The sequence below is a fragment of the Medicago sativa genome, chromosome 4, assembly GCF_051527215.1.
Source record: "Medicago sativa cultivar Bolivia chromosome 4, Bolivia_mono, whole genome shotgun sequence".
Taxonomy (NCBI): Eukaryota; Viridiplantae; Streptophyta; class Magnoliopsida; order Fabales; family Fabaceae; genus Medicago; species Medicago sativa.
The window spans coordinates 91,810,142-91,825,865 of record NC_140752.1 but is presented as its reverse complement, the minus strand read 5'-3'; the positions used below and the strand labels follow the sequence as shown (position 1 = coordinate 91,825,865).

At 32.2% G+C, this 15,724-nt stretch overlaps 2 protein-coding genes, 1 long non-coding RNA gene and 1 pseudogene across 4 annotated transcripts; all 4 read right to left on the bottom strand.

Moving 5' to 3' along the window:
• Nucleotides 1-182: 182 nt before the first annotated feature.
• Nucleotides 183-626, bottom strand: LOC146933757 (uncharacterized). Its single transcript, XR_015007555.1, has 2 exons — nucleotides 476-626; nucleotides 183-390 (listed from the first exon to the last, which is right to left on the bottom strand). It is a non-coding gene; the product is annotated as an uncharacterized LOC146933757 (long non-coding RNA).
• Nucleotides 627-1,810: 1,184 nt separating this feature from the next.
• Nucleotides 1,811-3,779, bottom strand: LOC146933756 (cytochrome P450 71AU50-like). The gene is made up of 2 exons (XM_085705535.1): nucleotides 2,800-3,779; nucleotides 1,811-2,580 (listed from the first exon to the last, which is right to left on the bottom strand). Exons 1-2 carry the CDS (start codon nucleotides 3,664-3,666, stop codon nucleotides 1,957-1,959), a joined length of 1,491 nt encoding a protein of 496 aa, XP_085561661.1. The 5' UTR covers nucleotides 3,667-3,779; the 3' UTR covers nucleotides 1,811-1,956.
• A 1,443-nt stretch (nucleotides 3,780-5,222) lies between these two features.
• On the bottom strand, nucleotides 5,223-8,300 carry LOC146933755 (cytochrome P450 71AU50-like; annotated as a pseudogene). The gene is made up of 2 exons (XR_015007554.1): nucleotides 7,414-8,300; nucleotides 5,223-5,982 (listed from the first exon to the last, which is right to left on the bottom strand). The product of XR_015007554.1 is annotated as a cytochrome P450 71AU50-like (transcript).
• Nucleotides 8,301-11,597: 3,297 nt separating this feature from the next.
• Nucleotides 11,598-15,634, bottom strand: LOC146933754 (uncharacterized). The gene has a single exon (XM_085705531.1). It carries the CDS (start codon nucleotides 14,598-14,600, stop codon nucleotides 13,941-13,943), a length of 660 nt encoding a protein of 219 aa, XP_085561657.1. The 5' UTR covers nucleotides 14,601-15,634; the 3' UTR covers nucleotides 11,598-13,940.
• Between the last annotated feature and the right edge of the window lie 90 nt (nucleotides 15,635-15,724).

Below are 15,724 nucleotides of genomic sequence, written 5' to 3'. Positions count from 1 at the left end.
AATGAAGGTGTGTATTGTGTACGACATGTTTCAGTTTTCGGCATAAAGATGACACTGAACATGTGGTTACAATAAATCATTTTCATTTTTTTTTTTAGATTATTACTAAATTTTATGTGTAGTGTAAGTATTATGTGTCTGTATGTCTGTATCAATCCTTCGATACGCTACCCTCGAAACACTAAGATCAAACAAAACTTTTAATTGATATTGGCAAGAAAAATATTCCATTAAACAAATATGAGTTCATTTTACAGAAGCAAAACTATGCGATGTGATCTAAGGTAAAGAGTTGGTATAAACGTAGTCTTCATTCTCGAAAACAGTTTCTTCAGACCCGCCATTTTTTCCCTTGCATTCACCCCTTTGCTTTTCACATCCAGCACTTCTCTACATAATAAAAACTCAGTTACTTAAATTGTATATAGATACTCAAACAAATTAAAACAATCAATGGAAAAAGATTCAAACTTACAACAGTGGCAGAACTCCCAGAAGCTAAAACTGCATCTTTGTTGATAAATGATCCCTTTTGAACAGCAAATGTCACATTGAAGGTAAATAAGAGAAACAGAAACATAAGAGGTTTCAAGAGTCTCATTGTATTAGACCTATCTAGCAATGATATGTGCTATGGTGTCCAGTATATTATATATATACTAACAGATATAATTGAGGCCTACAAAATTCATGCGACAGCATTGACAAGACGTTGAAACTTGACATTTATTTATAGTTATCATTCATATTGAATCAAGAGTGTTTAAGCATTCTCCTTTGACCTGTCTTCCGATTCCTCGGCAAAAAAGCTCGACCCTCAAGAGTTGGGTTGGATTATTTTGGTTTTTTCTCGGTTAAATATTAATATAAATTATAAATATAATATATAGTCAGGCAACAGAAGGGAAGAAGAGATCTCGTGTCAAGTGTAAAGATTTGTAACTTTGAAGTTTGAACCCTAGTCAACCCTGACACCACCTACCTTCATCAGTGTTGGCTTTAAGAATAAAAAATGGACATAGTGTATAATATATGTTTGGTTGGTGAAGAGAGAAACCAGGGCATCAAGTATCAACTCATATTAAGTCACCGTAAAAACAAACTCGCATAAGTGAGCAACTCGCAACTCGCAACTCATATATAATAAGGTTTTAAACTAGAATGCAGATCCTCTCCATTTCCTTAAAAAATTGAGAACTCACATAAGTGCTGCTACACAAATACTAACTTATTGTTACCACTGATAGCCATTTATACATCACCCTCATTTTGAAGTGCTTTACTGTCTCGTCCCACCACCATAACATATTTCAGATAATTTATGTATCCATACTCAAACATGTAAATATCTTACAAACTCTGAAGCATGGCTACTCCAAACATGGAGAAGTACCGATACCGGGTACGCGTATAGTACTCGTAATTTAGTACCGAACCGTACCTATTGTTACTTAGTTATTTCGTCGTAGTTGGTGCAGCAAAAATGTACGGGCATTGAAAAAATAACTAAATTATCTTGTTTTTGATGAAAATAGTAGAGGGGATGCACAAAAAAAAAATGGAACTCTCAAGCAATATGATGATAAAAGTGTAGTAATTTACTTGAAAAATCTTTTTTTGATATTTTATTCCAACATACCCGTACCTTCATTTTTTAAAATTTGCCGTATTACGTACTAGTACCCGTACCCGTACCTATGCATCATAGCTTACAAATGTCTTGTGACAGTCAAAAGAGTATCCTTTCTCAACTAAAAACAAACAAAAATGACATTTGAAAAAACCAAATTATTTATAGGGCCAATGAATATAGATTTCAAAGCATATACCATTATATAGAAAAACTAATCATTTATTGATAGAAACATAATTTGAAACTATGAAAAGGAGAATATTCTTTTTTACAAGTCTTATTCAAACATATATATCAATGTCAACCATATTTGTCTTTTAACCTTAATCACTGTCACTACAAAGGCGATAAGTGGGAATGGCAATTAAATGATTTGCCCTAGGCATAGTAAGACCAAACTCCTCTGTCATGTCCAAATCACTTGGTAACATATGATTAGGCAATTTCCAATCAAAGCAATGCACAAGTTGAGCCACCACCAAACGAATCACAGTTAGACCCAATTGCAATCCAGGACAACCTCTTCTACCGGAGCCAAATGGTATGAGCTGAAAATCACGTCCTCTAACATCTATATTGCTTCCTTCAAATCTCTCTGGCCAAAACTTTTCAGGATCAGTCCAAGCATTTGGGTCTCTCATAACTGACCATGAATTCACAATGACCCTTGATTTTTTAGGTATGAAAAAATCTTCAACCATGCAATCTTCCAAGGATTGGTGTGGTATTAATAAGGGTGCCACTGGATGGAGCCTAAGGCTTTCTTTTATAGCCATATCCAAATACTCCAACTTGTCCAAATCTGATTCTTCCACTTTTCTCTTCATACCCACCACAGTTTCCAACTCCTTTTGAACTTTTTTCATTACTCTTGGATTCTTTATTAGTTCTGAAATTGCCCACTCGATTGCTGTGGCAGAAGTATCCATTGAACCTGCTAGCATATCCTATGAAAATGAACATGTAAAAAGTTAATGGTGTGACAGCTAGTTGTAAAAACAAAATTCTTATTCTTATGTCTTATAATAGTGTGACAAATAGACATGTGAAATTTTGAGATGATATGATATAGTCACTAGCAGCTACTATGTTATGTAAGCATGTAACCTATGAAGAAAAACATTAATAACAAAGCACGACGAGAATTAAGCTCAACTGTATTTTACCAGCAGAATAGCTTTGATATTGGGTCGTTCAACACGGTATTCAGATTCTTGAGTACCAAGAAATCCCAACATAACATCCACAAAATCCTTATTCTTATCATCTTTGTTATCTGATTGGATATGCTCATCAATAATTTTCTCAAAAAAATCATCAAAGATTTTTCCAATTGCCTTCATACGCCTAGTTAGCCCTTGTAAATCAAGTGATCCAACATAAGGAATATAATCACCAATATTAGGAGTAGCTGCTAAATGCATTCCCTCTTGCATCACAGCCTTAAACCCTTTCTCATCCAAATCCTTATCCATGTACTTTTTCCCTAAAACCATTCTACAACTCATATCAGCCGCGAGTGTAGAAACTTTAGCGCTTAAATCAACCTTTGTTCCATCATTAGCTTTTAGAAACTTTATCAATAGGTCAAGTTCTTGTTCCCTCATGGTTTTAAAGGAATTGATTTTTGCATGGCTCAACAACTCTAAAGTGCACATTTTTCTCATGTTTCGCCAATAAGAACCATATTCACCAAAACTCAAGTTTCTCTGGTCCCAAGAGATGATTTTTGCTGCCAAATGTGGTGGTCTGCTTGCAAAGACAAGATCATGGGTTTTGAGGAAAAGTTCAGCTGCTTGAGGTGATGAAACAACTATGGTTGGTATTAAACCTAAGCGTAAGTGCATGATTGGTCCATATTTTTGGGATAGTAGGTGAAGATCACGATGAGGGTTTGCACCTAATTTTAGAAGGCTGCCCAAAATTGGTAACCCTTTAGGACCCGGTGGTAATTTCCTTGCTTTGTTCTTGTTTCCCCATAGCCATAGAAAGGCAAGAGAAACTAGAAAAATTGATATACAAATTAAAATCATGATGATTTGTGCCAAATGCAATCTCTGGCAAATACAGAACCAAAGATGGGGTTATATAATCCAAGTGATGAAAGCAATTGTGTTTTGACAACAAAAAAAAAAAAAACTTCCATGGTATCTTTTATGATAAAATATCTATCTATACACTCTTTATTTTGATGATAATAATATTTTAGGGAACTTCTACCGTACACCTCATAAATTGAGTAGTCTTGGTACTCTTGCTCCATAAAATTATAAATTAATGATCATTTTATGAAATAAAAAGCTATTTGTCAATATTTATATTTTAAAAACATCATTTCATAAGAATTTTTTTTTCTTTGTTTATAAGAATCATATTAAATTTTTAACATTTTCTCATAAAAAATAATCAATATTCTTTATTATGAGTAATAAAAAAAATTCAAAAAAAGTAAATTTTAATTCGTTGAAGGTTTTGGTAAATAAGATTTGATTATTATAATTGTCAATGATAGAAAATAATTCTTTTGCTTAAAAAACAACTCATTTAATTGTTAATTTAACGATTTGGTATATCGATACACTCATATTTTTGGATGTACCAATGAATTTGTCAATATGTTATCGTATAATATGTTAACGTGACATGTGGAAGTGTATGTACATAGTTATCTCATGTGATTGTGATTGCAGTCAGTGTTTTGTAGTGAAGTTAAATGACTAAGGCCTGCACACGATAGCAGCAAGAAAGACACTTTGGACAAGTAATTGTAACTATGCTAGAAGATATATTTTGTTCATTTTAATTAATGCTTAGATATTTGTATCTAAAGATGTAGGCGGATATCCCAATCTATCCACCATTCAACCGCCATTCAATCCAATTGTACAACCAAATTTTTGTCGTATGCTCACACAAAATTTGGTCACATTCACACATTTGACGATCATTCGATCAAACTTAGATAATCCATATTTACAGAAGTTTTGAGTATCTTCTAAACTAAAAATACCGGACTTAAAGTTACGACCACCCAATCATGATTCAACGAAAGCGGATGTGTTGAATGCGTCCATGGCAAAATGTTGGATGTTGAGAACCTTGGTGCACACTCACACGTTTTGTACTCAAAATGTTGGATGTTGAGAACCTTGTTGAATCACGTCTCAACTTTTTGTCCCACGTACAAATGTTTAAAATATCAAAATAGTCTTTTGTCCATCAAAAATCGTATAAGACCAAAAAATATTTGATACCATAAAAGTTTGTTTGTGATGTTCTATCTTGTGTTGTTTGTCCAGTCCTTACTGTTTAGCAGATAAAAAGCACCCTTATTGATTGTTGGATTGGTGATAGAGGACAAACAATATGCAAGTATTATTCAAACATAAATATCAACCGCAGATATACATTGTCCTTTAGGATCTATTTGAATTGATTTGTTTTGGGTTATTATTGGCATAAACACTTTTGTGACAGGTGTGATAGTTTTTTTTGTTACACTTGTGAGACCCGATTGAGAGAACTTATATAAATAATTTATGATATATTTATAAATCGTCTATGCGAGCTTACAAAAACAATTTATAACTTAAATGAAAACAATTTAACTTTATATTTTGTTATTGAAATAGCTTGTTACAAGTAGTTATAAGATAAACATTTTTTACCAAATAAACATTTATGTTATAAGCCCTTAATTATCTACTTGTATAAACAAAGACTTAATCTAATTGTTGTCCCTACAAAGGCGATAAGCAGGGATGGCAATTAGATTATTGGCTCTAGGCATAGTAAGACCAAACTCCTGTCATGTCCAAATCACTTGGTAACATATGATTAGGCAATTTCCAATCAAAGCAATGCACAAGTTGAGCCACCACCAAACGAATCACAATTAGACCTAATTGTAATCCAGGACAACCTCTTCTACCAGAACCAAATGGTATGAGCTGAAAATCACGTCCTCTAACATCTATATTGTTTCCTTCAAACCTCTCTGGCCAAAACTTTTCTGGGTCAATCCAAGCATTTGGATCTCTCATAATTGACCATGCATTTACAATGACCCTTGATTTTTTAGGTATGAATAAGTTTTCAACCATGCAATCTTCCAAGGATTGGTATGGAATTAATAAGGGTGCCACTGGATGGAGCCTAAGACTTTCTTTTATTACCATTTCCAAATACTCCAATTTGTCCAAATCTGATTCCTCCACTTTTCTCTACATACCCACCACACTTTCCAACTCCTTTTGAACTTTTTTCATCACTCTTGGATTCTTTAGTAGTTCTGAAATTGCCCACTCAATTGCTGTTGCTGAAGTATCCATTGAACCTGCTAGCATATCCTATACAAATGAACATGTAAAAAGTGAAACACCTAGTTTTTTTTCTTCTTTCTAATAACAGTCTAGTTGTAAAAAATCATGTGGAGAATAACAAAATTCTTAAAAATGGTCTTAACAAACGTAACTCATCTACACAAATATAACTCGTAAGATAAGAATGATTCAAACAATATAATAAGCCCCTGAGCAATATGAAGTATGGACTAATGCGGATGAAAATTTAAATAAGAAAGATCTTCATTAAACTTGTAGCTACGGTTGAGAAAGTCATGTCTAGTGGTCGGGACGTATGACCTAACTTAAGCCAGACTCATACCATTTTTAAAAATATCAAGACAAGAGCTTTTTTAAAAGTATATTTAGTTAAAAATGTTAGATTACACGCCACTGTAAAAGTCGTTTAGATTTCTTAATATGTTAACTGTAAGTTAGAAGTCTTATATTAGATGGAAAAATACATGTTGAACAACATACAAATGAGACGATCTATATACCCAATGTCTTAAAGTTTCTAATGAAGATGTGGTGTTAAAATTCACCTGTGTGGTGGTTCTTAGTCCAATGTGTTGATCCACCTCGATACTTTAAGCTCCTTAGAAATACAAACAAGATCTACCAAACCGACACGCTTAAGTGAATATAAATAATATTTTTTATTACTATTAATCTTGATAAATTTTACATTGTTTTAAATCATAAATTTGACAACATTTTATGTATTAAACATATCGACCTACATTTCTTCAAAACAAAAAACATATCGACCTACATCAACTTTTTTTTTAGGGAATATCGGCCTACATCAATTGTTGACATATTCAAAAAATTATTATAAAATAGAATTGAAATAGGATGTCACAAAGAATTATAGTCCCTAAATGGTCATGTTAGATATCAAAATAAAAGTTAATCTTTATAATCTATTAACTTGTTAGTTTTTTAATGAAAGCCTACCCCACTATTAGTGATGTAGGTTTCTTTAAATTTATAATAGTGAAGTACGCTTTCAAACAAACTTTTAGGTCTTGTCATATTTTAAAAAAATTCAGATCAGACAATTGTGGTTATGTTTGATTTTAGAGTTTGAGTCTTGATTATTCTAGTTGGAAACTCTTCCAATGTTATTCAACTCATCAAGTGAATTGTCTAATGGTGGCACATAAAGAAGATGATTATAGCACGTATATTATTATTTTCATATAAACATATAAAATCTAGTCTCTAGTGGTCAAAATTTATGGATCTATCCATGAATTTCTCCCATAATTATTTATACGAAGAAAGAAATAGATATGTGAAATTTTGAGATGATACGATGGATTGTCACTATCGACTACGATGTTATGTACCTCTCAAAAAACTATGATGTTATGTAAACATGTAACATTTGATGAAAAAATATAACAAAGTATTAAGATCGACTATGTTTACCAGCATAATGGCTTTGATATCGTTTCTTGCAATACGATATTCGGATTCTTTAGTACCAACAAAACCCAACATAACATCTACAAAATCCTTAGTCTTATCATCTTTATTATGCTCATCAATAATTTTCTCAAAAAAATCATCAAAGATTTTTCTAATTGCCTTCACACGCCTAGTTAGCCCCCGTAGATCAAATGGTCCAAGATAAGGAATATAATCACCTATATTAGGAGTTGCAGCTAAATGCATTGTCTCTTGCATCACAGCCTTAAACCCTTTCTCATCCAAATCATCATTCATATATTTTTTTCCCAAAACCATTATACAACTCATATCAGCAGTGAGTGTAGAAACCTTAGCGCTTAAATCAACCTTTGTTCTATCATTGGCTTTTTCTCTTCGAAAATTTATCAATAGGTCAAGTTCTTGCTCCCTCATGGTTCTAAAAGAGTTTATTTTTGCGTGGCTCAACAATTCTAAAGTGCACATTTTTCTCATGTTTCGCCAATAAGAACCATATTCACCAAAACTCAAGTTCCTCTGATCCCAACCGATGATTTTTGCTGCCTCAGTTGGTGGTCTGCTTGCAAAGACAAGATCACGAGTCTTGAGGAAAAGTTTAGCTGCTTGAGGTGAAGAAACAACTATGGTTGGTACTAAACCTAAACGTAAGTGCATAATTGGTCCTTATTTTTGGGATAGTTTGTGAAGATCACGATGAGGGTTTGGTCCTAATTTTAGAAGACTACCCAAAATTGGTAATCCTTTTGGACCTGGTGGCAATTTCTTTGCTTTTTTCTTACTTCCTCGTAGCCATAGAAAAGCAACAGAAACTAGCAAAATTGGTATATAAATCAATACCATGATAACTGTTCTAGGAGAGTTTAAATTGCTTTTGTAGAGTTTTATTTCGCTGGTGCTAAGTGCCAAAAGCAACTTGGCTAATACAGAACCAGAGATGGGGTTACATATAGTTTTGATAAAATTGATTCTACAGAGTTGATTTTGATTAAAAGTGGTTCTCACTAAAAGTAATACGTGTTTGGATGCATTGATGTAAAAGTGAGTTGGATTATAAGTTTGTGTATGAAAATCAATTCTAGAGTCAGAAACTATAAATTATGACTTTAAGTAGAATCAATTCTGGATGCATAATCAATCTGGATGCATAATCAATTTTACTCAACGACAACCAACGTGTCAAAATTAATTTTATATCTTCATAATCAATTTTGCTCCTTTTAGAAGTGGAATCAACATAGACATAATTTTAGTGAAAACAACTTTTGTGTGTTGAAAAAAACTTGTTCTGTACCAAAAAAAGAGATTAAACTTAAAAGTTCATAATTTTGTAGTGACTAAAATAAATTTAACCTTAAAATAGAATATACTATATTTTAGCAAAAATTATATTTTTAGTCGCTTAACTTGATTTCAGGTAACCGTTTGATCATTTATCTTTTTTTTTGTTTCATTTTTGTCATTTTGGTTAATCTAGATATGAACTTTCAAACTTCAAATTCATGATTTTCTTCTCTTATGGCCTCTCAATCTTCAAATATACAGTATTTCATCTATGTTTTCATATAAATATTATATTTGAAACTTGAAAATCTATACGTACATTGATTAAAATGACAAAATTACAATGAAAAAAAATAAAGAATCAAATTGTTACCTCATACTAAGTTAAGGGATTAAAAATGTAGGTTGTTTTATATTTTTCATTTTGATGATAGTGTTAACATGAACTGTGGAAATTGGAAATGAATATGATCCATGAGAAAGAGTTGTAGAGAGTTGTCTCATGCGATTGGCAATTTTTTTTTGTTGGTGTGATTGGCCATTGCAGCAAGTGTTTTATTTTTTAGTTAAATATGTTTTTTTCCGCATATAAATATACAAATTTTTTGTTTTAGTATTTCTAAAATTATTCTTCAATCTTTAGTCTTTAAGAGTTTTTCATCACTACTTTTGGTCCATTCTTTTAAGTTACTTCATATTTTTGTACAAAATTTTGCATGAATATTAAAAATATTATAAAAACATCTCCCAAAAAAGTTGTAATTTTTTTTAAACAAAACATGAATTTTTATATTTTCTGCATAGTTTCGTTCATAAATTTAAAAGTTACACATGAATTGACTTAAAAGTATAGATTAAAAGTGGAGATGAAAATATTTTGAGAGAATAAAAATTGATTTTTTTTTTAAGGAACTAAAAAGTTACTAGTATATTTATAAGGATCAAAACATATTTAACCATTTATTTTTTTTTAATAGTAAAGTTAGTTGGTGATTCGGCATGCACAATTGCGGCAACAAAGACAGTGTTATGCAACTACTATAATTGCTCTGCTAATATTTTGGAGAGGATGTAGTCCCGTTTGTTTCAGATATTTTTCTTAAAAAAATCACTTTTTAAATTTTTAAGTGTTTGTTTAGGATTTTTAGAAAAATCATTTTATAAAAAAAAATAAATCTATTTTGACCCTAAAATGAAAAGCTATTTTTAAAAAATGGATTTTTATGGGTAGTAAGCAAACAAAAATAACTTCAGATTTTTTTAAAAAATCTTTAAAAAAAAAACTCTAGATTCTTTTAACACATAATCTATTTTTTTTTAAAGCTGAAACAAACACACCCGTAATTTGAAGCAACATCTTTTGCTGAGGAATTGAGCACCATATGTTGGACAATAAAATTGTTGTGTAAATAAACTTTGTATGATCTAACATGTTGGTGGATATCCGATTAGGAAAACAAAGTTTCTCTAGTTGCTAGTTTAGCTTCTTCAAAAAAGTTTCTCTAGTTGCATCTAAAAATACCGGTCACACCTTAACTTATTTAAAATTTAATCACAGTATTAAAATTGTCATTGTTTACATATGGAGTAGTGTTCGCGGTGCAGTTTGATTCGATTTTAAAGTTAAAAGTGAATCAAACCACAATAAAAAAACATACGGTTTGGTTGACTTTTAAAATAAAACTCGAATGAAATCAAAACTACTCATGATAAGGGTTCAAACCAAACTTGCTTTAGATTTTGTACAGAAGTATTATAAAAATTGAAACCAAACCAAAAACTATTCTTGATAAGGATTCAAATCTATATTTTTCACATAAAATAAACCAAACAAGTCGTTACACATTGATGAAGTAGTTTTGCATCAAAAACAAGATAAGTATTTGTATCGTCTCCACAGGGATTAGTGCGACATCACGGATATTTCAACATCAAATATCATTCTAAGTAAAAAGGGTGATTGTTTGTTTGAATTTACAACTATGTTAACTAAATGCAAAAAGTAAAAGATGAGATTAATAAGGATTGAAACTTGTTAGGAGTAGCGTTCCTTAACCAAGCGTCACACGTAAACTAATGATCCATACGAATTCTAGCTTTATAAACAACATTATCACAATCAATTCTAAACTATCCTTCGTGTCCAAAGCGATATAATTAATTCTAAGGTATCGTTTAAACATTCGTGTCCAAATCCCTTAAACGATAACAAAGTCGATCGAATAACCTAATCGACCGTGTCCAGCCTGATTAAGTATCCGAAAGCATTTAACTCTTGATTATGGTGATTATCACAAGATTAACAAACTTGTCAAGAATGATATAACCTAAGATATATTGCTACTCTAGCTCTAGATTCAAGAGTTTGTGTCCAAATCATCTTGAATCTCATTGAAAGCATTAACACAAGAATAACAACAATATTGAATATAAATTGCTAGAATCATATTTTGCAAGATCAAAAGATTACATGTTAGCAAGAATCAAGTACCTCTCATCCCAACAAAGAGTGTTTAGCTACACATCATCATGGAAGCCTTGCAAGGATGGATTGAAAAGGAAGGAACCATTACACTTGTGATGTCTCAACAAAGGAATAAGGATCCAACTTCCAAAATCACTCTCACTTCATATGATCTACCCTATTTTCTCTCTAAGATATTACAATGAAAACTAAGAGAAAAGCTATCAAAAACTCTCAGTTACTAAGACTAATATGAACTATATATCTCTCTAATGAAATTCTAATAATATATAATATATCAAGCCCAAAATATCTAAATAATATCTAACATAATATCTAATGGAATAATAAATATCTAAAATAATATCTAACATAATATCTAAATAATATTTAACATAATATCTAATGGAATAGTAAATATCTAAAAGAGAGGTAAACTTTTATTTTAAAGGGCTGAGTTTTTACACCTACGCTAATAGCGACATATACGCTATTAGCGAAGTAGGTCGGCCTAAATGGTGGCCAATGAGATTCTGCCACGTTGCTCCTTTTGCCCTGCTTCGCCCAAATCACGCTAATAGCGTGATTTTCTGGAGCTTTTACGCTAATAGCGTAATATACGCGAATAGCGTATTTCTTCAAACCCAGCTTCTGCTTCGCTCCAGGTATGCTAATGGCGTACCTCTCTGGACCAATTTCGCTAATAGCGTGGAACACGCTAATAGCGAATTCTTCAAAACCAGCTTTTGCTAATTTGCACTTTTTCATGATTTTTGGTCTTTGCTCAGTGTCTTGGGGTAAATTTCTACATAAAAGGATAGAGTAAGATATATAAAGCGTAATAAGGCATTTAACGCTAATTTCTCGGCTTTTCCTTCAATAACTTGCAAAACAAGTAACAAAAAGTGCTTAAAATATAACACGAAATTAACACTTTTTAGCACTTATCAAACTCTCCCCAACTTAACTCTTTGTTTGTCCTCAAACAAAAGATCAAACAAGTAAATGACAAGACACAAGTACAAAAGGTTTTGAAAACTTTCTCAGACGAATGATTTAAAAGTGAATGCGCGGGCAAGTCTAAGTTTCCAACTAATCTAAAATTCTACTACCAACATGAGATGAGTCCTAAGTACAAAGTTCATGTCAAATATTTCAAGACAATAATATAATTATTCACGAACCACACCTAACACACTTTTTTGAAAGTAGATAAACAATTGAAAACATAAAAATGAGGGTTATGAACACACATCCGGCAATCAAGTTAACATTCCAATCAAGTTATGTGTCCATCCAAATATCATTTCAAAAGGCATGAAAACATGGATCAAAAGGTCTTTGAGGGTTATAACTTGGCTTGGCTACAAAAGAAATGTCATATGTGGGGCAATTGAAATCAAAAAGCCTATCAAAGAGAAACATTTCTTGTATCAACCATTAAAATCCACAATCTTATCTGCCAATCATTACAAACCCTTGGTGCTTAAACATGACAAACTTTGATCTTGACAACTTATTTTCTTTTTGGATTTTTCTTTCTTTTTCTCTTTTTCTTTTTCTTTTCATGTACACATTGTTTTTCTTTTCTTTTGTATTTACAACAACATGTTGTCTTGATCAAAGATAAAATTACACCATTATACTTGACATAAGATTTACATCTACCTTCTCTCCCCAACTTGAATCAAAATACCCTATTTGAATGTTCCTCTACTCTAAGGCATAAGGGACAAATAAACATTGAAGGTTTAGGGTTCAACAATTAAAAACATATCAGAGTCTTAAAGTGCGTCAAGAATGAACTGAATTTTGAAAAATTTAAAGGCAACTTCATCAAGCATTGTGCTTATGAATTGACAGTTCATAATTGATGACTCCGATTTATTTGGCTCAAGTGGGTTAGCAAGTACTCGCTCTTCTCACAAGGTAGGCTATTTGTGGTCAAGTAAGCTTCACTCATAAACGAAAAATGTGCCTTGATCACTTCCATGCCTTCACACAATTAAAAACAATTATTGGATTTAAAATAACACAACCGAGTTAAACAATGAATACCGGTCTCCTTGCATATGTACAAACACTTGAGGTTTCCTCACTTTAGGCTAGTACTACGTGGTTCACAAACAAATAAATTATTGTAAAGAACTAAATGAAATGAAATTTGCACAAAGTACTCGTTCCATATTCGAGTAAAAACCTAGAAAAACTGGAAACTTGTACCTTGGTTTTGCGCTTTGATCACAACTATGAATTGTTATCAATCATCTGAGAATTGAACTTAAAGCAAGAGTGATACAAAAGAAACTTCCACAATTAAAACAAAATGAAGTACTTAAATGAAATGCTAACACATTATTTTAACTAACAAAAGACAACTATATACAATACTAATATGAATACTAACATCACTATACTAATTAAGAACAATTGTCATCACACACCAATATCCAAAAAATGATTAAAACTGCCCAAACTGCAGATACTCGCAGTTGCGAGCAGCTTTACACGCTGTTGCGAGCTAAGAGACAGTCAAAAATGGTCAATGACCAATTGCTTGCAATTTCGAGCTATTTCACTCGCCATTGCGAGTTGAGACAGTTCAGAATTCTGCTCTCTGTTTGCTTTTTGTTTTGAATGTTTTGATGCATGCTCATGACTTCTAAACTTATTATGCATTAAAAACAGTAAATAAACTCACAAAATTGGGTTGCCTCCCAACAAGCGCTTGTTTAACGTCGTTAGCTCGACGCCTTTTTCGTTAGGGTGGCCAAAATGAGACGGACAACACATCATCTTTTGAAACCCTGCGCTTTGGGAGGAATTCCATGAACTTTAAGTACAGCTGATGTGGAGTCCATGACCTCCTTAACATTGATTTAAACAAGGCGCAAATTTCATCAATGACCCGGTCAATTTCAGCCTTGCTCACTTTCTTCCCCTTTTGTTCAAATGTTTCTTCCTTGCTAAGTAACCGTTCCTTTTTCTCTACCACCTCTATCACTTCTCCATTATCAACAGTGTTGGCCACTTCAATATTTGACCTTTCTTGAGGAAGTTTGTCTTTGTGTGGTGCACCACATTCTTCTAATGTTGTAACTTCCTCATTTTGAACAACAACTTCTTCAACAATCTCTCCAACTCTCTCAAACATGTTTGGATTATTTTCTTGTTCTCTAAGAGTGGATTGATTGTTGGCTTGGCTATCCATGATTTGTGCTTGAATCAACCCAATTTGAAGTGATAAAGTCTTCAATCTTTGGTTGGTATCTTGCATGTTTATCATGGATTGTTGCATGAAGATGTTCAAAGTATTTTCAATCTCCGAATATCTTTCATCTTCATAAGAATGTTGCTGATACTGTGGATAGGATTCATACTCGGGTGGAGTATAGAAGTTGAAGTAACCATGATCAGCCATGATTTTGGCTAGGTGGTGATCCTAAAACGGAAACAACTAACAAGAACTTTTCTTTGTTTATCAACAAGGGGTTAGTACAAACAACTTATCAAATAAATAAAACTATTTACGGATTATGTACAAATGCTTAAAATGATAAATCAATCGTTCTATCTATGATATCTAAACACCAATCCCCGGCAACGGCGCCATTTTGATGAAGTAGTTTTGCATCAAAAACAAGATAAGTATTTGTATCGTCTCCACAGGGATTAGTGCGACATCACGGATATTTCAACATCAAATATCATTCTAAGTAAAAAGGGTGATTGTTTGTTTGAATTTACAACTATGTTAACTAAATGCAAAAAGTAAAAGATGAGATTAATAAGGATTGAAACTTGTTAGGAGTAGCGTTCCTTAACCAAGCGTCACACGTAAACTAATGATCCATACGAATTCTAGCTTTATAAACAACATTATCACAATCAATTCTAAACTATCCTTCGTGTCCAAAGCGATATAATTAATTCTAAGGTATCGTTTAAACATTCGTGTCCAAATCCCTTAAACGATAACAAAGTCGATCGAATAACCTAATCGACCGTGTCCAGCCTGATTAAGTATCCGAAAGCATTTAACTCTTGATTATGGTGATTATCACAAGATTAACAAACTTGTCAAGAATGATATAACCTAAGATATATTGCTACTCTAGCTCTAGATTCAAGAGTTTGTGTCCAAATCATCTTGAATCTCATTGAAAGCATTAACACAAGAATAACAACAATATTGAATATAAATTGCTAGAATCATATTTTGCAAGATCAAAAGATTACATGTTAGCAAGAATCAAGTACCTCTCATCCCAACAAAGAGTGTTTAGCTACACATCATCATGGAAGCCTTGCAAGGATGGATTGAAAAGGAAGGAACCATTACACTTGTGATGTCTCAACAAAGGAATAAGGATCCAACTTCCAAAATCACTCTCACTTCATATGATCTACCCTATTTTCTCTCTAAGATATTACAATGAAAACTAAGAGAAAAGCTATCAAAAACTCTCAGTTACTAAGACTAATATGAACTATATATCTCTCTAATGAAATTCTAATAATATATAATATATCAAGCCCAAAATA

What these genes read in the sequence shown, in the direction of transcription:
- LOC146933756 (XM_085705535.1), bottom strand. Translation starts at nt 3,666, where the DNA reads ATGATTTTAATTTGTATATCAATTTTTCTAGTTTCTCTTGCCTTTCTA. An exon ending in ATATCAAAGCTATTCTGCTG is followed by an intron (nt 2,581 to 2,799) that starts GTAAAATACAGT and finishes TCATTTTCATAG; the next exon opens with GATATGCTAGCAGGTTCAAT.
- LOC146933754 (XM_085705531.1), bottom strand. Translation starts at nt 14,600, where the DNA reads ATGGCTGATCATGGTTACTTCAACTTCTATACTCCACCCGAGTATGAA.